Source organism: Berghia stephanieae, chromosome 5 (genome assembly GCF_034508935.2).
Source record: "Berghia stephanieae isolate SIO BIC M18660-M18661 chromosome 5, UCSD_Bste_1.3, whole genome shotgun sequence".
Taxonomy (NCBI): Eukaryota; Metazoa; Mollusca; class Gastropoda; order Nudibranchia; family Aeolidiidae; genus Berghia; species Berghia stephanieae.
In genome coordinates, this window is record NC_088364.1 from 63,826,718 (window position 1) to 63,850,540 (window position 23,823).

At 35.3% G+C, this 23,823-nt stretch overlaps 1 protein-coding gene across 2 annotated transcripts; it reads left to right on the forward strand.

The window, feature by feature from the left end:
* The first annotated feature begins 12,145 nt into the window (after positions 1–12,145).
* Positions 12,146–23,671, forward strand: LOC144974186 (beta-1,3-galactosyltransferase 1-like). Of its 2 annotated transcripts, XM_078917106.1 has the most exons (3): positions 12,146–12,626; positions 15,695–16,683; positions 21,640–23,671. In XM_078917106.1, exons 1-3 carry the CDS (start codon positions 12,598–12,600, stop codon positions 21,825–21,827), a joined length of 1,206 nt encoding a protein of 401 aa, XP_078773232.1. In that variant the 5' UTR covers positions 12,146–12,597; the 3' UTR covers positions 21,828–23,671. The 2 variants fall into 2 exon arrangements, with proteins under 2 accessions (XP_078773232.1, XP_078773231.1); XM_078917105.1 differs by lacking the exon at positions 21,640–23,671 and having other exon boundaries at positions 12,164–12,626; positions 15,695–16,948.
* Positions 23,672–23,823: the final 152 nt, after the last annotated feature.

A 23,823-nucleotide genomic window follows, 5' to 3' on the forward strand; every position in this document is an offset into this window, starting at 1 on the left:
TGGATAGAATAAAAAATGAAGAAGTATGGAAAAGAACACAGCAGAAACCAGTGGGAGAGGATATAGGAAGAAGACGATGGAGGTGGATTGGACACACGCTTAGAAAGAATGACTCAACTATAACAAAGAAAGTATTGGACTGGAACCCTCAGGGCAGAAGATCAAGGGAAGGCCACGAGGAACATGGAGAAGAATTAAAGAAGCTGATATACAGAGAAGTGGTAAGACCTGGAATGAGATAAAAAAGTTGGCTCAGGATAGAGAAGGATGGAAACTGTTTGTCTGTGGCCTATACCCTGACCCAGGGTGAAAAAGGCAATGATGATGATAAATCGCTGGTTCGACCAATTCTAGAGTGCGGAAATGGCATCTGGAGCCCATTATATAAAAGACAATCTATAAGTATTGAAAGTGTACAGAGGAGAGCTACCAAAAACATTTATGCAATACAGTATTTATCTTATAAGGAAAGGTTAGAATTTCTTGACTTACCAAGTTTGAAATATAGAAGAATTCGTGGGGATTTAGTTCAGGTTTATAGATCGCTACATGGTCTGGACAGGTTAGACTTTTCAGATTTTTTTTCATATTCTAATATTACTTTTACTAGAGGGGACAAGTTTAAGATTTTTGTCTCTAGATGCAAAACAAACATAAGACAAAACTGGTTCGGTATTCGTATTGTTCAGAAATGGAACAATTTGAAATTTGAAACAAAAAATGCAAAATCTATAGATTATTTCAAGGTGTTAGTAGACAGAGAATTATATGATGGGAGATTTATATTTGACGAATAATACTTTGTTGACAGGGCTTTCAGTCTTGTATGTATATATTATGCATTGTTATATTATTATGGTTATCTTCTATATGCGTGTGTGTGTGTGTGTGTGTGTGTGTGTTTGTGCGTTCGCGCGCGCTTTGCATGTCACGGTTAAATATTTATGTTTGTACACCACAATTGCATAAGTACATTTAGGTTGAAATATTATCTTTACCAGTGTATCATTATTGTAATATTTAATCAATAGATTTATGTCATCACTATTAATATTAAGGGTATTCAAGGGATTTTATCCTATTTTGCCCTATACCATATGTTATGTTATGTTAAATAATAATAATAATAATAATAATAATAATAATAATAATAATAATAATAATAATAATAATAATAATAATAATAATAATAATAATAATAATAATAATAACAATAATAATAATAATAATGATAATAATAATAATAATAATAATAATAATAATAATAATAATAATAAATAATAATAATAATAATAATAACAATAATAATAATATAATAATAATAATAATAATAATAATAATAATAAAAATAATATATAATAATAATAAATAATAATAATAATAATAATAATAATAATAATAATAATAATAATAATAATAATAATAATAATAATAATAATAATAATAATAATAATAATAATAATAATAATAATAATAATAATAATAATAATAATAATAATAATAATAATAATATAATAATAATAATAAATAATAATAATAATAATAATAATAATAAATGGACTTAATATTTACCAATGATTATATCCATTAACATTAACTTTTAATTATTTACAGGTAAGAATCTAATTACAAGATAACAGCCTGATAATCTTTTAAAGAAACTACAGCTTTCACAAAAATAAAGAATAAGGAATGAGATTAGCGCGAGGACGAGAGACGCATACGCACAACCAACATGACGTTCTCTCTCTAATAAGTTTTCCGCCGGTGACGTCACAGACTTGCGTGATGTCCAATCAAGGGATACTACTCTTCCGCTAATCTCATTCCCTATGACAAGAGGGAACACATAGTCACAATATATTATGAACTCTACAGGTTGACTAGTAATGCCAGAATTGATTATAAAATTACAATGATTTGCTCACCTTTTTTTTTAAATCTTAATCAATGTAACCTATCACGCAACTAAACATTTTGTGATCAGCATCATTTGCGCACAACAAAAAGAGGGAACACAATATGAAAAGAAAGAACATTATATATTGCGCAGCTCCTACAATATATGGATTCTTAGCAATTAATTCTTCGCTCTAGTTTAATTAACATTGAAACAAATTTTAAAAGATAATTACAAAGTCATGTCTTTCGGTTATATTTAGATGATTTATAGAATGATAATTATTTTTTTTGATGGTTTAATCACAATTGTTGTAGATAGTGTTATCGCATAGAATATGTATACAATAATTCACATTTTAGAAACAATTCGATTCTGTACTGTGATATTTTAAATGATATTGACGCTATGTTAGAGAAAACGTTTATAATGTGTATTGCACGCTATGGTGTTTTGCGCCTTGAGCTGTATTGTATGGGACAGACCGACTTGCACTCTTATGCAGGTCTGACAACTCTATTCATTATAATCTCATTGTTGTAATGGAAATAACACAAAATAGCGGGAAAATATTGTCCATTACAACATAGTTAAACTAGTCCCATTAAAGGGATCGGATGTCAAACCTGCATATATGCACACGTCGGGAGAGGCGCTACATAAATAAATCACATAATTATTATCAACCCAAATCTCACGATGCAACCAACCATCGTGCATCAAACTTGGAAGGACTTTACGCCATAGACATTTTTTACATGTTTAAAATACCAGCCATATTTTCATATTGGCCAGATTATTAAATTTGAAATATAAATGAACTAACATGACCATCACCTTGTCAAAACAATCTTTAAAGTGAAATTGATTTGAAGTTATTTTTAAAACATCATAAAGGCTTACGTTAAAAATTACGCCAAAACAAACTTAGAACCTTTTTAAATACTTAATAATTGAAGTAAAATCTTTCTGGCCAAATTGAAACAAATTAGGCGTTCTGTCCGTGTTCATTGCTCTAGAAATTGATTTATGATGAAAATCAATTAAGAAGAGGTGATAAATCTCTTTCTGCTCACTTACACAACCGTGTACACCATTAACATAAATATCAATTACGTAACAACGTATTCGAGATCAAAGACTCAATATTGGGGATATCGACAAACCTGCATTAATCTCTAATGCACTTCGACTTATACGCACTTACTATATGCTTGAACTTAAATTTTTCTCTCCCCTCCCTATCATTTTTCATATTTTTATTTCACTTTAATCCCTTACTTTATCATAGTGTATTCCTTTCCATATTAAATATTTTGATCATCAGCATGGAAATACATACATACATACATAAATACATACATACATCCATACATACATACATACATACATACATACATACATACATACATACATACATACATACATCCATCCATCCATCCATCCATCCATCCATCCATCCATCCACCCACCCACCCACCCAGACAGACAGACAGACAGACAGACAGACAGACAGACAGACAGACATACATACATACATACTGGTAAACCATCCATCATTCATTTCTTGATCTCACATAACATAATACTGAACTGTGCAGTCCATGTGCCATTGGATGCATCGTCATGGATTAAACTGAAATTATTTTTTTTGGGATCTCTAACACAAATCAACAATATTTATTTGCTCTCTTTCTTATAAGGAATAGACGTTTAATTGCCTCGAGACATATCGAGGATCTAGAAACTGGGTTTTTACACGGTCTTTCAAATTAATCACATCCTAAGGAAAAGAACTCTGAACTGAAAAGGGTAGAAAAGCTTCCTTTCATTTCATTTGCTCAAAACAAAAGTTTACTTTTAACTAAACCTGTCTCGCCGTCATCACTACATCGTCTTTCGTTGGCTTCTCTGACAAGGGAAATGACAAGCATAAAAGAAATTAAAAACAGGACAGCCAGGATGATGCTTGGGATTGACAATCACCATAGAACAAGTGTTCAGATCAATGCCGAGATCAAAACATTGGCTTCTTATTAGAACAAAGAATCGGCCCAAAAAAATTGAGCTCTTCACGACATCCCAGACTTCATTCAAGAATCAAGAAATGATTACCTCATTTACCCCAAATTAGTAGTTTTGAGTATTATTGCGATAGACTGTGGTTTGGAAGAACTTTGAGGTCTTTAATCGTTATAATATAATTTATTGTTGTATTAAACAAATATTTAGTTACCGTTTCATGAATTCAAGGGGTCACGATAGCTCAGTTGGTGGAGCACTCGCTTTACATACAAAGGGACCGAGATCGATCCCGGGTACAGTCGAGACCCCCCCTCCCCCTTCCCTGACCAGCCAGCAGTGATCGGGTAGCTTGTTCTGCTAGAACAGGCAGGGAGTACTTTGCGATAGACTAGCTTCCTATCAAATGGATAGCAAGCAATTTCCATTTTCCGTTTCACGCGATACTCCGGCTCCATGGGCCTAATGGCTCTGAAGAACTGCTTATCGATTGAAAACTCACAAACTTCCACCAGGGTGTTTATGTACCACGTATTACAAAAATAGTGCAAACATTATCGACACATACGATTACACTATTGGCATTAAAGCGACGGTTTTTGGACCTCATTTTGGAGAAAAAAAATATGTATCTAAAATTTTAGCCAGAAAACTCGTCCTCCAATTTTCGATCGATATGACCCTCATCATGGTAAAAATCTCAAACCCGGGACCTCGCAAGGTCCCAGGTTTTAGAAAGTTTCATTTTTTATTTTTTTACAAGACAAGGGTCATTTTATTAGATCGATGTTTGAAGGACGAATTTTCTGGCCAAATTTTAAAATACGTGTTTTTCAAGAACACGGCAGTTTTGTGTCCGATAAGGCTTCAGTTGGTTTCTTTCAACTTTACAGGGGACATTTTGTTATCTTATAACATTATCACTTTGACTGATAGAGGCAACGTAGCTCAGCGGTACGGTCTTACTTCGTTCCCGAACGATATAGAGTTCGATCACCCGCCGCTGCGATGTGTGCCCTTGAACAAGTCACCTGCCCAAACTTAAATTGCGGCGCTGAACTGCGGCACGCTTGTATTATTCCAGTCTTCCCTTGGAATAGACCCTAGAGACAAATTTCCCCTATGGGATGAATAAAGGGAATTTTAATTATTTTTCGTTTATTTTATAAGGAGAAAAGATTATTAGTAATTCACTCTTTCAAACTGGTTTTATGTTGGAATGAACGTGATGTAATATCTATATTATTACAACAAACAAATAATGAAACAGAAATATGAAAAAACGTGAGCGTTTATATTGCACATTATCCTCTAAACAAGACTCAAATCGAGAAGACATTTCCACCTAACAAAAACAGCAGACTTCAGTTTGGAGGAAAACTGGAGAGAAATGTGGAACAGAGAAACACCAAAGGAAGAAACTTCATAAAAGATCCAACTAAAAGAGTGCCTGCATTTCACAACGCCAGGAAATACTGGGTTTCCTCAAATCGCCTCTTAACTGGACATAGCAGAACTGCATCAAATATGTGCAGATGGAAACTTGGGAACAGTGATACCTGCCGGATCTCTCAGGCAGCCCCAGAGACCAGCGATCATATCGTCCTCCACTGTCCAGTAACTAAACTTGAAGGTGGATATGAAACATTCCTTAGGGCGGAGGATGACTTTCGGAAGTGGGTTGACGAAATGAATTTGGATGTGAAGCCATACGCTACTACCACTACTACTACTCATACATCCAAGAAATGTTCTCAAAGGTGCCAACAACAACACTTAACATGTTAGACACGACACGAAGCGTGTTAGGTTATATTACAATCTGTTTCGGACAGAGAAAACCTGAGTACGACGAGAGAATGTGAATAAAGATCGTTTTCAACTATGCGCCACTCAGAACTCGAACCCAGGACCTTCTGATCCCAAGGTGAGTGTCATATCGCAAGAGCACATATCCACGGGGTCGAGGGTTCAAGTTCTTTCAGGGCTCGAGTCCCGCTCTGAGCGGCGCATAGTTGAGCCATTTTTATGAGTAGTTTTCAGTAAACTGTATTAATCAGACTATAAACGTTATTTCGGTCAACATGGCTGACACTTGTTGGCACTGAGTGCTTTTGGAGGATGAAAGTATATTTTAACATTGGAACGTTAAATGTAAAAAGATTTTAAAGTAAAGTTAGAATTGATCAATTCGCCGAGGATGTGTCAAATTATAAATTAGATATTACTTCTTTACAAGAAACCAAACTAGAAAATGGCGTGGATCGAACTGTGGGTACCGGCCGACTTATTTGTTTTTCTTCTAACTCTCGATTTTACGGATGTGGCTTCTTTGTTAATGAAAAATGGAAGAATTCAGTCAAGCAATGTATAAAGCTGTGAGACCGTAGAATTTGTGTGTTACAACTAAAAGGCGACATATCACATAACCTTAACAACAATCTAAAAACAAAAAAGAACATTTTCCATCATCAATGTTTATGCACCAACAACGGGAAGAGCAGAAAATTTCCCGGAAGAACTAAAAAGTTTTTACAGAAATTTCAACGAAACTATTAATAATCTAGGAAATAAAACACTGCTAATAATGGCTGGAGATTTCAACGCTAAAGTTGGCAAACGGGAAGAAGGGGAGAATTGCCTTTGGTCTTATTCGAAGGGTATACGAAATTATAACGGAGAAAGACTGGTGGATTTTTGCGAAGACAAACATTTATTTGTCAGAGCGTATTTAATCATGCTTCTAGACACCAAACGACATGGGTAGGACAGAGGAAAAATAAAGAAACAGGAGCAGTTATCATACATTTACTTTATTGACTTTATACTGTGCAGATAAAGACACAAAATGCGAGATCATATGCTGGCACATTGATAACAACAGATCATAGGCTAGTTAAAATAAACTTTGTAATTGAATGGCACAAACAATCAAGGAAACATAGCAAAACAATTCATGACCCAAAAATAATTATTACAAATATTTTCAAAAACTCACGATGTAAACAAAACCAGCGACAACTTATTGCTGAACTAGACAATTTAACGAACAACAACACACCAAACGAAGCATGGTCACGTGTACGAAGTGCAATAATAAATACTGCAATTCAAAGCGCCGGGACAATTACAACCAAACCACAATGCCGTACGTATGACACCATCATAGCTCAATTATCTAACCAACAAAAAGATTTGCAAATAAGAATACAAAACTCAAAAAGGAAGGAAACAAAATGTTACATCGCATAAGACATAGAGTAATTGATCTTAGAAATGAAGTGTTGGACAAAAAGTTGATACTATTAGGAAATGCAAGAACGATCAAGCAATGTATAAAGCTGTGAGACTAATAAACCAAAGACCAATTGAAAACCCAAAGATAGAAGACGACATGGGAAAATTAATTATTAACCCCAATGACATTTCGAATGTTCTTTTTGAATACTATAAAACACAATTTCAAGACAACAAAACGCCACACGTCAGCTCATTTGAGGGGGATCCTCGACCACTATTTATACCTATTCCACCAATAGAAGTGAGAAATGTTTTTAAAAGTCTAAATAGCAACAGAGCACCGGGAAAAGATGGAGTATGCGCTGGACTTCTAAGATATGGACCACCCTTATTAGATGAACACATAGTGGACATTTTCAATCAGACGTTTGAACATCACCAGAACCTGGATATTAGTAAAGGGGAGCTGATATCAATACAAAAGCCAGGAAAACCAAAAGGCCCTCCAAAGAATTTGAGACCAATTACTCTGCTTAATACAATTAGAAAATCGCTCTCCCTGATCACACTGAATAGAATTAGACCGATTGTTGAAAATTATTGGTCACATGGTCAAAGCCGATTCAGGACGGAGAGAAGTACTGCAGATGGTGTTTGGACCCACAGATTGCCTGCTACCAAAGCCCTGTCAATAGTTATAACTGGAATAGATATGTCTGCCGCATTCGATACTATCAATCGCCAATCCTTTTTAAATATTATGAAAGGAATAGTTATGGAAGATGAAGTTAGATTAATCAGATTCCTTATAAGTGAAAACTGGATAACGACCAAAATAATCTGTGCCTCACAGAATAAATCATTCCTTGGCAACAGCGGCACACCACAAGAAGACAGCCTAAGCCCTGTTTTATTTATCATTTACCTAGAAAATGCTTTAAAAAGATGTGCATAAATCTGTACCTTCGGCCCAAGCACGTTTTGAAAACGAACTCCCCGTGGAAATTGCATATGCAGACAACATTGACTTTATTGGCCTGAAGTCATAGAAATGACATCCAAAGAGCCTTACAAAATCACCGACTGTACGTTAATACTGACAAAACAGATGTAACATTACTGTCAAGGAAGAAAGATGGATGGAGAGCCACGAAAAAGGTAGGATCATTAATAGGAGACAAGGAAGATGTAGAAAGAAGAAAAAGTTTATCGACGGCTGCACTAAATAAATTATTGCATATATGGATTAGAAAAGATAAAATTGAAATAAACACTAAAATCAAATTATACACAACCCTTGTAAATTCCGTGCTTATATGCAACTGCTGAACATGGGCACTGACTGGAACCGAAGAGCAAAGATTAGACAGATCCCATAGAAAACAACTGAAAAGAGTCCTGAATATAGGATACCCCACAAAATAAGCAATAAAACACTGTATGAAAAATGCAATGATAGACCCTTATCCATTCAAATCCTGGAGGCAAGATGGCGGCTTTTTGGGCAAATACTCAGAAGAGATGAAAATATACCAGCTAATAAAGCCATGAATACTTTTTTCACCCCATCTGGAGACAAGAAATATCAAGGTTGACCACCCACGCCAATTCATACTGTCCTCAATTGAGACCTTAAACGACTTCAAAATACAAAGAATTAAAATCAAAGGAAAACCTTATGAACTTAGCATCCACAGCAAAAGACCGTGAACTGTGGAAGGAAATGACACAGATGATTAGAGAGACAGCCGAAGCGTCCCGATCGGATGATTGGGAAGCGAAAGGCCTTAAGTCAGTAAGTCATAAACGTTTAAGGTTACACATAGTTTTGTGTGTTGTACGTTATATCGGGCTGGAAATCTGTTGTAAGTTTGTTTTTTTTTTCTGTTTTTTGTTTGTTTGTTTGTTTCCTTTTAATAAAAGATCAAAAAAATTATATTCAGTTAAGACAAATTGATTCAGAACTTTTGATAGAGGGACAGCTTAGAAAAACCAGAAAAAACACGCATCATTAATAAAAAATCTGACTGGTAATATAGATAGTACGAAGTTGACGTCACTCAGGTCTTTGTTTTTACTTTTTGCCATCCGCGTTTATGAGCAATTCTCACTAAATTGTATTGACCAGTATATAAACGTTTAAGATTGCACATAGTTTTGTGTGTTGGTCCGTTATATTTCCGGATGGCAATGTTGTGAGCTTCTTAGCCAAGCGTACACTGTCTCTAACGACCCTGAAACTCATACGTATCCAAAAAATTATAAAAACAGTAATAACATTTAATATCGTCTTTTAGTATTGAACGTATATTATATGGAGTAACAATAGCACTCAACTGAGTTGAGAAAAAGCATGTCAAAGTTCTCGAATCCCTCTTTTCACTTGTTAAAATGTTGATGAAATTGTGCCGCGTCGTAAGTAAAAAATTATCGCATGGATAGGTTTAAAACTTCAGCATATAAAAAAATGACAGTAGTTTAAGCACATTAATTATGAAAAGAAATGCATTTGTAACATTTTGTTATAATTTGCATATTTGACCTTTTGAACTTAATAAATCGATGATGATACCCTTCGATTTTGGTAAAGTTTTGATATAATGTTTCCGAGTATTTAAGCTCCGCCCTTTTCTTTCTTTTGAATTTGATATTACGTCTACATCTTGCCCGAGCTCAATTTACGGTACTGCATTGCGGCTGACGCCTGGGTCATTCTATTATTCCCTTGGAATAGACTCTAGACAAAAATTTCCCATATGGGCTGAATAAAGGAACATTATAAACCAATTAATTGACATTTATGCCTATAATTTGCTTATCTGCCTCGGACTATTTCAACTACAACAGAGAAACACCGAAAATCATTCCTGCCGTCTAGTATAGGCTTTTTAATAGCGACCAATAATCATTCGATATAATTATAATTTTCGTTTTTTACTTCCTCACAATGTAAATATTAATTTATTAATCCATTTGTTTTGCAACCGTTACAGTGACAATTTTAACTATTTTGCAACGTTGAAATTATTCATATATAATGAACAACTCTCGCAGTGAAACCGCTCCATATATATATTATAATAAATATCTACATCATATCTCCATGATTCTAATTATTTTTCTGGGTAAGTTATAAAACTTTTATACGATAAAATTCCTTTTTGGGATGCAATAAATTATTATTATTATTATATTAATTATTTTATTATTATTATTATTATTATTATTATTATTATTATTTATTATTATTATTATTATTATATTATCATTATTATTATTATTATTATTATTATTATTATATTATATTATTATTATTATTATTATTATTATTATTATTATTATTATTATTATTATTATTATTATTATTATTATTATTATTATTATTATTATTATTATTATTATTCAATGCTGGTACTAGGTATCAACCATCATCAGGAAACGTTTCTTCGGATTGGCAGTGCCTGCTACGCCCGCGCACAAAGTAATTTACTCACGAAGTGTGTCGCTTTCAAGAGCTCACGCTCTAACATCTTACGTTTTCCCTGCTACACACGAAGATATCTGAGCCAAGGAGACGAAAAGTATCAAGAGCAAGCAAGCTCTCATCACGGTTCTTTCTTTTTTTTGTACAACCTCCGCCCCTTTTCTTTCTTTTGAACTTGATCTTACATTTACAGTGGATGTGTATGTGTGTGTTGTGTGTCTGTCAGTGTATGTGTATACGCGTGAGCCATCCGTAAAACTTATCTCCGACGAGCATTTTATCAATTGAGAAGTCGGCGCTTTATCAATTATTATTATTATTATTATTATTATTATTATTATTATTATTATTATTATTATTATTATTATTATTATTATTATTATATTTGTATTTTTGCCCTATGTCTCCCTTATCTACTCCAGATATAACCACTACTCCCTCCTTCCTTCTCTCTCCCTAATTTTGTTCTTCTCCCTCCCCTTCCATTTCCTCCAATACCACTATCACTACCAAATCCTCCTCCTGCCCCTCCTCCTCCTCCTCCTCCTCCTCCTCCTCCTCTTTCTTCTTCTTCTTCTTCTTCTTCTTCTTCTTCTTTCCCTCCTCCTTCTCCTCCTTCTTCTCCTCCTCCTCTTTCTACCCAGCCTCCTCCTCCTCATCTTTCTTCCCATCCTCCTTCTCTTCCTCCTCCTCCTCCTTCTCCTCCTCCATCTCCTCTTTCTTGCCCTTCTCCTTCTGCTTCTCCTCCTCCTCCTTCTTCTTCTTCATCTTCTTCTTCTCCTCCTCCTATTTCTTCCCATCTAACTCCTCCTCCTCCTCCTCCTCCTCCTCCTCCTCTCCCCCTCCTCCTCCTCCTCCTCCTCCTCTTTCTTCCCATCCTCCTCCTCCTCCTCCTCCTCCTCCTCCTTTCAATCCTCAAAACCAAAAATAAATAAAAAGCAAAAAGACAAAACCAAAAATTAAAGAGAAACAAAAAGAAAAAGAAAAACTACCTCCAACCCTTCCAAAAACATTAAAAAAAACAAACACACACACACACACACATACACACAGATAACCCAAAAAGGCAAAAACCAAAAAAAAAAAAAACAAAGAAAAAGGGAAAATATTAAATAATAAACAAAAACATCATCAACAACAAACAGAATGGAAATAAAGCAAAAGAAACGAAACAAAAAACAAAAACAAAAACAAAAGAACAAAAGAAGCCAGAACCAAATAAAAATACAATTAAAAACACACACACACACACACACACACACACAACATTTGAAAAAAAAATTATAATAACGAAACGTAATATATAAAATACGCCCTAATCAAATGTAATCTAAAACCTATGGATGTCTATGGATGTCTCAATGTTATTACAAACGCATTTGCGAAATCTCAACACGCGCTTCAAGTAATCACGGGCATTCTACTTCATTAACCCTCTTAACATTTTCATCTCTCGTTGACTCCTTTTCCACCCACCAAATAAACAGAGCCTGCCTGATAAGAAAGTCAGACAAGGAAACCGTGGATATCAAGTTTAGAAAAGTACCATTTTGTTACAAATAATATCGAATGTTAATATTTTCATCTTTTCAAATGTGATAGTGTGATTAATCAAATAAGACATAATTCTGTCGTCAGTGAATGCAATGCTTTAAAAAAGATTGTTTGTTTTGAGCGGTGAGGGGTACCTGAAGCCTCGGGTCGTAAAACATACTAACGAAAGAAAGAATGATAATGGAGATGCTTTGGATAGGAATAATTCAAACAATGGACGTTTCGGATACAACCCCTTCCTTCGTCAGCAAAACAATAAACAAATGAACGCGGAAAACAAATGAAATAAATTCCAGTTATACTGCATACTGCATTTAAATAAAAAGAATTTCCACGTTCATTCCACGTGTTATAACGCTATGATTTCACAATAAGGAATATCGGACTATTCAACGAAATGTTAATCAAAGGGAAGATGAGCAGACGGTAAGTAAGACTGGTTGACCCGATGCCAATGGCTACCTCGGTAGAGCGTTCAACTCTCAGTTGTCTAAAACAACAAAGAACGCCATTAACCGCCAGGGACTTTTCATTTTACATCCGAGTACGGTGAGAATTGTTGTTTTTTAAAAAAGGATTTTTCTTGATTTTAAATGTTTATGAATATGAGAGAATGTGAGTGAAGAGCCTTTTCTAGGGTCACAACTATGCGCCGAGCGAGGCTCGAACCAAAGATCTTTCGATCCGAAAGCGAGTGTCATACCACCAGACCACACAGTAATAGACATAAACTACACGTTTGATATTGGTTGCTAAGAAGTCAATCCCCAGCACTTGTATCAACCCGTCGTGATACCGTTCTGAGACGATGAGCCACAAATGTAATATTTTTGAAAACATTTCCGTCCGTGTGTCTAATCTTGATGTCTCCTGACCAATGCTATCCTAGATTGCTATGCTCCTGACGCATGCCAAAAGCCGAAACGTTGTTTGTTTTATGATGTCTCCGTTCAAATAAATCACTTTTACTCACTCATTCTCTCCGTCGCCATCGTTAACATTTATAGATATAATGCAGTTGATGTCACTCTGGTCTTTGTTATTGTTTTTTGTCATCTGCGTTTATGAGTAATTCTCACTAAACTGATATAACCAGACATTGAACGTTTAAGGTACACATAGCTTGTGTGTTGGTCCTTTACTTCCGGATGCAATGTTATGAGCTTCTTAGCTAAGCGCTTTACTATCTATGCAATCGAAGTACAACGGACACACACACAAAATTGTGGTGTATCCATGAACGTATAGTCGTTATACAGTTCAGTGAGCATCACTCATAAACGCGGATGGCAAAAAAACAATAACAAAGACATGATGACGTCATCTTCGAACTATCTATAGATAGTATGCAGATGACAGTCACTCAGTCTTTGTATTGTTTTTGCCATCCGTTGTGATTTCTCACTAAACTGTAATTAACCAGAATAAAAGTTCATGGTTACACATGGTTGTGTGTTGGTCCTAACTTCGAGCATGTTGTGACTCCTTGCCAAGGCATTCTGTCTATAGTCTGACACAAGAACCCTCTGGGACTGGCAGTTTTTTAGGTTTGTAGAGCGTCCAGTGAGTTGTTGTTAGTAGAGGTCAAGGAAACAAGTTATTTCATTGGGTAAATTATTGATTACAACTCACGATTTGTTTTCTTTTTTTGTCAAAAGACTGGCATTTTGACGTCATGTTTTGGTCAGTGTCAGGCTATAACTTTACGATGGCTACGTTCTATCCCGCTGCGACCGTTTCGCGCCCTGTTCAAATAGCAACAATTCAAACTACTTACATAAAAAGAGAAAACTGGCCTTACTATATTATCCAATTAAGCATTATTTATAAAAGAATAAAAAGCGTATAGATAGTATGCAGATGACGTCACTCAGGCCTTTGTTATTGTTTTTGCCATCCGCGTTTGTGAGTTGTTCTCACTAAACTGTATTAACCAGACTATAAAAGTTCATGGTTACACAGAGTTTGTGTGTTGGTCCGTTATACTTCCGGATGGCAATGTTGTGAACTCTTTGGCCAAGCGCATTCTATCTCTAGTATAATATTGTAAGCGGATAAGCTTAAATTCATTGAACGAAGACAGATAATGTGAAGCTTATCTTTATCTCATTCCTTATCTTTATTTTTTTTCCTTCTTGATTCTTTTTTGTTGATAAAGGGGAAACTCGTAACGTCCACAGTGTATGTCTTCGTTTATTATAAATTGGAGCTTACATTTCAATAATTATCATTCTTTTTTTTTCGTCCACTTCAAGCAACAACATTTTCATTAGTGTACACAATGCTGCGCATATTATTATTCCGCTGTGAACCTTCGCGTTCATCACAAAGCATATTATTGAATAAGATGAGGATAAGGACGAAGAAGTTCAACTATGTAGATAGATCCATTTTTATTTTTGAATATATCAAAATTATCAATTAGGGAACAGACACTTGTTTAATATAAGATCTGAAAATGTCAATGGGACGGAGTTTTTTTTCTTGTTTTGTCTGGCACTGTTTCATACACACTTATTCGAATCTTTTAAAATATTGCAGAAATTTGTCTCAGTATAATTTGCGCCAAATGGGGATGTCGTGGAACACACGACAACAAGTCTTATAAGAGAGAGCCATATAATTCTTTTAAAATTGGCTGATTGACAAGGTTATATCCGTCCTTTTCTCCATCTGGGAGACCTTCCGAAAGCTCTTAGCGCTAACATTTCTTTCAATTTGTAATTTCACAGTGGATCTTTTGTCATGTGTTTATTTATTCATTGGGCATGATCTATATTATATTTCCATGTGCTCTAAGGCATTGGTCACATTAGAATATGTGTTCAAAGTGACCCACATAGTGAAAAGTGTTCACAGTTTTTTCTCACGATTGGTCATTTTGTTCAGCTTGACACATGGGTATGTTTACAACTTTCATAAACAAAGCAGCGTGTTTATTTCTTGTTATTATCAACAAAATTACCAGCTCCACTCACTCTTCTGAATTTGTAGTCTAAGGCATCGTTTTCGCCTAAGTCAAGTTAAGGGTGATTTGGTAGCTGGGTCGACTAAATCCGTTGGAGAAATGTTGCGATAGCCTAAATGCTAGAATTAAAAAAATAATCTTCTTGTCACCATCCTCCCCATCCTTTGTGGCTATGTAGTCTTGTTGTATGACACTCGCTTTCGGATCGGAAGGTCCTGAGATCGAGCCTCGTTCGGCGCATAGTTGAGTCCTTAAAAAAGACTCTTTATTCACATTCTCTCACCGTACTCATGTGTAAAATGAGTACCTGACCGTAAACAGCGCTGTCTCTGACCGGGAAAAAATTGTAATATCGCCTAACAAGCGTCATGTCCTGTTACGTTTTGCGACCTATTGTTTAGCTCTTTGAGCACGTTTAGTGGATATTGCTCTATATAAAAGATCACTATTTAAAAAAAATTATGAACAATATGATGATTTCTGTTGACGTTCATTATTCATCCATTAATTGTTGTATATTCCCCAGGTCCTACATCCTCTTCGCAATGTTTCTCGCAATGTTGACTCTGCTCTATATAATAGTAGAAATCCAGTTCAGAGCGGGAACTGACGCCACAAAGAGCGTTCATTACCTCAATTCCTTCAACACTTACAACTTTCCACCAATGGAAATCACAACTGTACTACAACACCTAGATAAACGTCCTCCAAATAATTGGACCTCATTTTTGCCAGACAATTCACGGCGTCGCCTGATAACTGATGACATTTTTATTCCACCTAACAAGTCACAAAAAGCATATTTGTCAGCAATCAAAAGACTATCATTTAAAAAGATTACTCCATCGTCTTTACGTTTAGAACAGCCGTATTTCCAACCAGACCCAAATAATAGATTCGAGATGCTTGATACAGAGATCATCAGCCCGCCCGAGTGTTCTGGAAAAACCAAAATCGTGGTGTTAATACTTTCCGAGCCAAAGTCAACCCTCGTAAGGAAAACTATAAGAGAGACGTGGGGCTCTGTGACATCTGGAAAACTGTGGCCGTTGACGAATTTTAAAATGGACATTCAACTCTTGTTTATAGTAGGTGTGCCTTCGCATAGTAATACAAAAAGATCAATATCGCAAAGTACTTCGTGGGATAACTCACAATTAAGGTCAGAAGCTGTAAATCACAATGACATTTTGCAGTTCAACAGTATTGATAGCTATTCAAACTTAACTAGGAAGGTTATTCTTGGATTTAAATGGATAGATAAAAACTGTCCGAAAATCAGATATGTTCTAAAGGCTGACCAGGACATTTTCGTTAACTTACCTTTGGTGTGGCATTTTCTGTTGAAGTACGGGCAAAATAATTCTATTTACGGACACATGTATTTCTCAGGAAAAGTAAATAGAGGAGGAAAATGGGGTGTGTCGAGATCAGTCTTGCCAATAGAATGGTTTCCGGCGTACGCATCAGGAACATCTTACGCCATTTCCTTTGATGCTATTGGCAAGGTTTTACGTACGTATTATCTATTTCCTTACGTAAATATAGAAGATGCTTTCATCACTGGGATTGTGGGGTCTGTAGCGAAAATTGATAGGTACCATGTGAAAGGTTTTACTTGTTGGACTGATGCCATGCCTGATTCTTGTGAGCTTGTGACAGATAGGATCTATACAGCAAATGGAGTTAACGTGACGAGCATGGCATGGATTTGGAACGATATTGAACAAGGAGGAGGTGGAAGGTGTTAATATTACAAAATGAAAGTGATTCAATGGCTGTGGCGAGAAGGGGGGGGGGAGGGGTGGTGGTGGTCGCAAGTGAGGAGAATTTGATTTGGAAATGCACAATGACTAAACGGATTTGGTTTGGGAGGAGACAAGTAGTGGACTGTATATATATTATATTATATATATATATATAGATATATATATATATATATATATATATATATATATACATATACTACATGCATGTATACAAAACCGGCGCCACCATTTTCAGCACAATGGTTTAGTCAAATCATACGGTATACGGTATGCGAGTATGACAATGAGGAAAAAGTACTTTCACTGAATCGATACCACGTAATCGTTCCTCTAATTGTTCTGAATACAAGACAGTTATTAAGATTTATATAACAATTTTCCGTTTATAACTTTGGGAAGTAATTCTTCGACAAGTGAGTGAAATATCAAATATATTTGACGAGATAGTTTGCCAACTTTTACGATGATTACTAATACCAAACAATAACAATTGAAGACCACAGGGGGAAAACGATCAAAGTCACATTTTTCAGCTTTTGAGAAAATCAAAATTTAAAAATTTGAAATAAAAAAAAATTATTATTGATATTATTATCATTATTATTATTATTATTATTATTATTATTATTATTATTATTATTATTATTATTATTATTATTATTATTATTATTATTATTATTATTATTATGTTATTATTATTATTATTATTATTATTATTATTATTATTATTATTATTATTATTATTATTATTATTATTATTATTATTATTTATTATTATTTTTATTATTTATTTTATTATTTATTTATTATATTTTATATATTAATCATCATCATCATTAGTATGATCATGATTACTATTATTATTATTATTTATTACTTCATAAGAGAGAAAGTGAGAGGAAGAGAAAGTGTGAGAGATAGAAAAGAGAGGAGAGAGAGAGAGAGAGAGAGAGAGAGAGAGAGAGAGAGAGAGAGAGGGGGGGGGGGAGAAAGAGAAAGAAAGAGTGGAGGGGGGGGGGGAGAGAGAGAGAGCGAGAGAGCGAGAGAAATGAATTGTTTTATCATATTTTATTGATTTTTTTCCCATTTTATGTGTATCCTGTATAGACTATTACGCTACTTTTACCTAATTTCGGAGCTCGGCGTATAGTTGAGTCCTTGGAGAAGGCTATTTACTCACATTCTCTCACCGTACTCATGTATACAATGAATAACTGGCCATCAACAGCGTTGTCTCTGTCCCAAACAAAATTGTTATATCGCCTAACAGGCGTCATAAATGTTAAATGTTTCTGTTTGCCTTGTTATGCACTTTGAACACATTTATTGGTTTTGAGCTATATAAAAAGTCAATAAATAAATAAATAAATAAATAAATAAAAATAAAAATAAATAAATAAATAAAAAAATAAAAATATAAATAAAGATTATTATTTTTATTATTATTATTATTATTATTATTATTATTATTATTATTATTATTATTATATTATTATTATTGTTATTATTATTACTATTATTATTATTATTATTATTATTATTATTATTATTATTATTATTATTGTTATTATTATTATTATTATTATTATTATATTATTATTATTATTATTATATTATTTTATAGCATGCAACTTATATTACCAACGGTATAATGAAGAAGTTGACTTTTTACTTAAAGTAACATGGTTATAGAAAATCACATGGTACCAAATAAATAAATCATTCCAGAACGAGAGTGAAATGACTGTATGTTTGCGTGTAGGAGTATGTGTGTGTGTGTGTGTGTGTGTGTGTAGTCGTTTGTGTGGTGCATTTGTAAGTGTATGGCTAGATAGAGAAAGTGTGTGTGGGGGGGGGGGGGGGGGGGGGGGCAGTGAGAGAGAGAAATATATATAGAGAGAGGAGATGAGAATGGACAGAGAAAGAGCGAGAGAGAGAGAGAGAGAGAGAGAGAAAGAAAGAGATAGAGAGAGAGAGAGAGAGAGAGAGAGAGAGAGAGAGAGAGAGGCTGAAAACTTTTGTATCTCCAGTTGTTCTTTGTGTGTTATTGTCATGTGCTTTCGTTTAAAAATAAAAGTAAATTTATACCTAATTGTCTTCATTAATCTTTTTCGTGTTTTATTTTTAATCCGTGCTGTCCGACGAGGAGGTCTCTTGCCTTTGGATTGGAATGCCATGGGTTCCAGTCACGCTATGAACGGCGTAAACTTGAGTCGTTGGAAAATACACGCTACTCACACTTTCTCACCGTACTGAGGTGTAAAATGAGTACCCAGCCGTTAGCAGCGTTGTCTCTCTCTCGCAAAAAATATGCAATCTTGCCTGACAGGGGTTGTGTCTCGTCCTACATGGTACGTGCTGCTTTTGCCTAAGGATCTCGTGCAAAGCGTTTTGAGCACGTTTAGTAGGTTTGCGCTATATAAAGGCTCGAGTTGAAGTTGTCCTTCCATTTTGTCAACCCTATCTACATCAGATCTCTATGAAAGAGCCAGGGCCTAACGCCTGAGTACAATAATACAAGAAAAGTGATGGAGGCTATTTGGTCACATCTTACGTCGATAAGATAACATCCCAGCCCAACATGCAATGACAGAATATTTCCTTCATGGCTACAAATATGTAGGGAGTCCACCAACATCAATAGTAACTACCCTGAACCAGGTTCTCTCTGCATATTATCAGCAATTTCTGGATTCAGATGAGGCCGAATTAATCCCCGAAGAACTAAGAAATATTTCAGTGCCCTCCGTACCAAAGTCACAACAATATCTTGACAGCCTCAAATCTCTGGCCCGGGACTGTGACCAATGGAAACAATTAACGACATGGGTGGAGAGAGAGAGCAGCTATATTCATCTACTATGACTGAATCACACAATTCTCAGCAAGCATCACTCGGACGGCGGGGCATACTACTTCACTATGTATCTACATCTACGATTGCATTCTTTTCCTTCCAGTACGTCTTTCTTTTCAAAATTTAAATAGTCTAGGACGCGAAAACCTAGCATGAAGGTCGGTTCACATTTTAAAGATAATCACTGGAGCATCCACATAGATCAAAATAGCGCTTTACAGGGGGTTCCTAGCCAACAGCAACACTTCACACATAGGACGAGACATAACGCCTGTTTTGAAATTTTTCATTTTTATTTCTCGGACAAAAACGACGATGTTAACAACCAAGTACTCATCTTAAACCCGAGTATGGTGAGAGAATGTGAGTAAAGAGACTTTTTTCCAAGGACTCAATTATGCGCCGCTAAGAGAGCGAACTGAATCCAGGAGGATCTGAACGAAAGGCGAGTGCCATATCACTAGATCACATATACGTATCCTTTCATCATTTTCATGTAAATTAACTTTGGCGAGATGGGAGTTTACGAAACCCGCCAAAACCCGACGAAGTTATGGGAAATGGGCAGAATTGGGGAGTGAATCAGGGACTCAGGGAAGTGTACATCAGTGGGGAGTGAACCTGGAAGGAGGATATAAGAGGGAAACGAACCTGTGACTATGAGAGATGGATATCGTTGGGAATTGAAGCCTGACTATGTGAGGTGGGCACCAGAGGAGAATGAACTTCAAACTAATAGGAGGTGAGCACCAATGGGGAATGAATCTGGGACTATGAGAGGTAGATAGAAACCAGTGGAGAGTGAAGCTGGGAATATGGGATTTGGAAACCAGTGGGAGCAAACCCAGACGGGTACTTCTTTTTCTTCCGAACCCTCCTGTGGTCCCATGGTATCCACCTCTCTGTGTCCTGATTTCGTTCCCCACAGGTATCCACTTCCCATAGTCTCAGGTTCACTCCTCACTGACTTCAGTTGGGTTCAACCTCCATATATGAGACGCGATAACGTGACGTCCGTCATGTGTCTGTTGACGGTAATGTGCTGGCAGTATTGTTTGACTGACTGTGTAGTAGATACAGTCACCAGTACGCTAAATTAAACGAAGGTCACTTTGATTTTGAATTTGATTAAACATTATAAATAGGAATATTCTGGGGGAATAAAATTTAAATAAGCTCTTTCGATTTCAGACAACGGAACGCCTTCATATTTACAGTTTTAAAAAAACAAAACTATTTCATGGTCTCCGATCAGTGACATGCTGTTAGAGAGAGAGAGAGAGAGAGAGAGAGAGAGAGAGAGAGAGAGAGAGAGAGGGGGGAGGGAGAGAGATAGAGAGAGAGAGAGTTTTTTTCTTTTTTTTTTTACAACGACTTGTAACCTTGTTTGACGGCTCATAAAAGAATGCAATATTATTAATTATGCTTGCATTCCCTAACAATGTGTTTTTCGTCTTCCTTCTTCATGTAACTCCGATAATCAAACGAACCTTTACGCTTAAAACGGATACTATCAATTATAAGAATAACAACACAATCCTACTACTACTTCTATTCCTACATCTACTCCTACTCCTCCTCCTCCTACTATTATTATTATTATTATTATTATTACTACTACTACTACTACTACTACTACTACTACTACTACTACTACTACTACTACTACTACTACTACTACTACTGCTACTAGAGACTGGTGGGTCTCTCGCACACCTTTGATTTATCATGCATTGAGCTGGTCTCAAACAAGATAGTCTAACACAAAGTACTTATCAAATTAAATAATATACCCAATATGCCCAACAGAATTATTGTTTTTTTTTTTAAATCTTTTCTTTTCAGGAGAAAGGACAAAAGATCCAACATCATCATCAAGAGTGTGTTCTTGTCACTTCAGAGATGGTGACAAAGCCAACCTCCCTGAATTGTTTGACAAAAATGAAAATAAATTCTTTCCATCAGCGCCAGAAAGAAAGAAAAGAAAAGTGACACAAGGAATTCCCACCCCATCTCAATTGGCACCAACATAAAGAAGTCCACCACCACCACCACCACCACCACCACCACCACCACCACCACCACCACCACCACCGTCATCATCATCATCATCATCATCATCATCATCATCATCATCATCATCATCATCATCATCATAATCATCATCAGCTCAACTCTCTTCATCATCATCACAAAGTCCCACCTTTAAAAAAACCAGATTCCTCATCATCATTATGTTCCTCATCATCATCATCCTCATCATCATTATCTTCTCTCTCATAATCATCTCAACTCTCGTCACCATCATCACAGGATTCCATCTTTAAAAAAACAGATTGTAGAACAAGTGAGGATATTTTAAATAGAACAACAAATTTAATTCAAGAACAAGAAATTACAGACAAAAATAAGGAAATAGCTAGCTTAAAAACCCCCAACTTAGTTAGGTTCAACGCACTTACATTGTTTCAAGCCTTACAGAAAAAGTTCTTCGAATGGAGACAGGTGTACATTCTTTTAAAATATGTAATATTATTGTTCAATATGTTGAGTGCTTTAGAGGTAACATTGTTTATTATAGTGGATGGGAAGTTCAGGAAGAGACAGTTGCATTAAAAGACCAAATTTTCATTACATTTATGAAACTTAGACAGAACTACACTAACCTTCATATTTCACAATTGTTTAGCGTTAGTGAAAGTACTATAACAAATATTATACAAACTTATATTCATGTTTTACATAAGCCATAAGCTTCTCTTTGAAAATGTTATGAAGGTTCCATGCCCTTCTAGACATAAAAATAAACTATCAGCTCCATCATCATTTTTAAGATTTCCAAATTGCAGAAGGATCATTGATTGTACAGATGACCAAATTGCTATTCCTAAAGAAATGGATAAACAACGGTTAACTTGTTCTTCTTATAGGTCCATGAATTCTGTTAAAGCTCTTGTTGGTGTGAGTCCAAATGGTGTGATAAATTTTGTTTCTAAACTTTATCCAGCGTCTGTCTCGGATAAGGTCATTGTACAAAATTGTGGATTAATAAAACTTTTAATTTTAAGCCCTGGAGATTTAATTTTAGCAGATAAAGGTTTCCTGATTCAAGATATTTTACCTCAAGGAGTAACTGTAAATATCCCTCCCTTTTTAAATAATAATTTCACTGAAAATGAGATTTTATTAACAAAAGAAATTGCTTCATGTAGAATTCATGTTGAGAGGGCTAATGGAAGACTTAAAAATGTTAACATCCTCTCATATATTCCAACCATGTTAAGAGAAACATCTGATATTATTTTTAAATTAGTTGCAGCACTTGTCAATCTCCAGTCTCCTCTTATTAAGGAGACTGCATTTTGTTAGCTTTGCCATTTATTTTGTACAACACACATATTTTGTTCATCATCATCAAATCACCATTCAAAATAATGGTTTTGTAGGCCACCCATACTAATAAAATGTCTGTTGTGGTCTTGTGGTATGACACTCGCTTTCAGATCAGAAGGTCCTGGGTTTGGGCCTCGCTCGGCGCATAGTTGAGTCCTTGGAGAAGGTTCTTTACTCACAATCTCTCACCGTACTCTCAGGTGTCAAATGAGTACCTGGCGGTTAAAAGCGTGGTCTCTGTCCGAAAAAATTGTAATATCGCCTAACAGGCATCATGTCCCGTCTTACATGTTAAATGTTGCGGTTGGCCAGAGACCCCTTGTAAAGCACTTTGAGCACATTTAGTGGATATTACGCTATATAAAAGCTCAATTTAAAAAAAAATAAATTAAGTGGTTCTTTCATTCATCTTGCCTTGTTAAAGGGGAAACCCGAAACGTCCATTTTATCTGTTTTCGTATATTAAATTGAAGTTCACATTCAATTTCACAATGTTATTGATTTCTTCGAGTTTCAAGCAGCAACATTTACATTACACCTTAACCCAATAGGAAGTTTAGTTTACCGTGACTAACACTGGTCTAAATAAATAAATAAAACGGAGTGCTTATTCGTCCTTCAGGACGTATTCTTAAA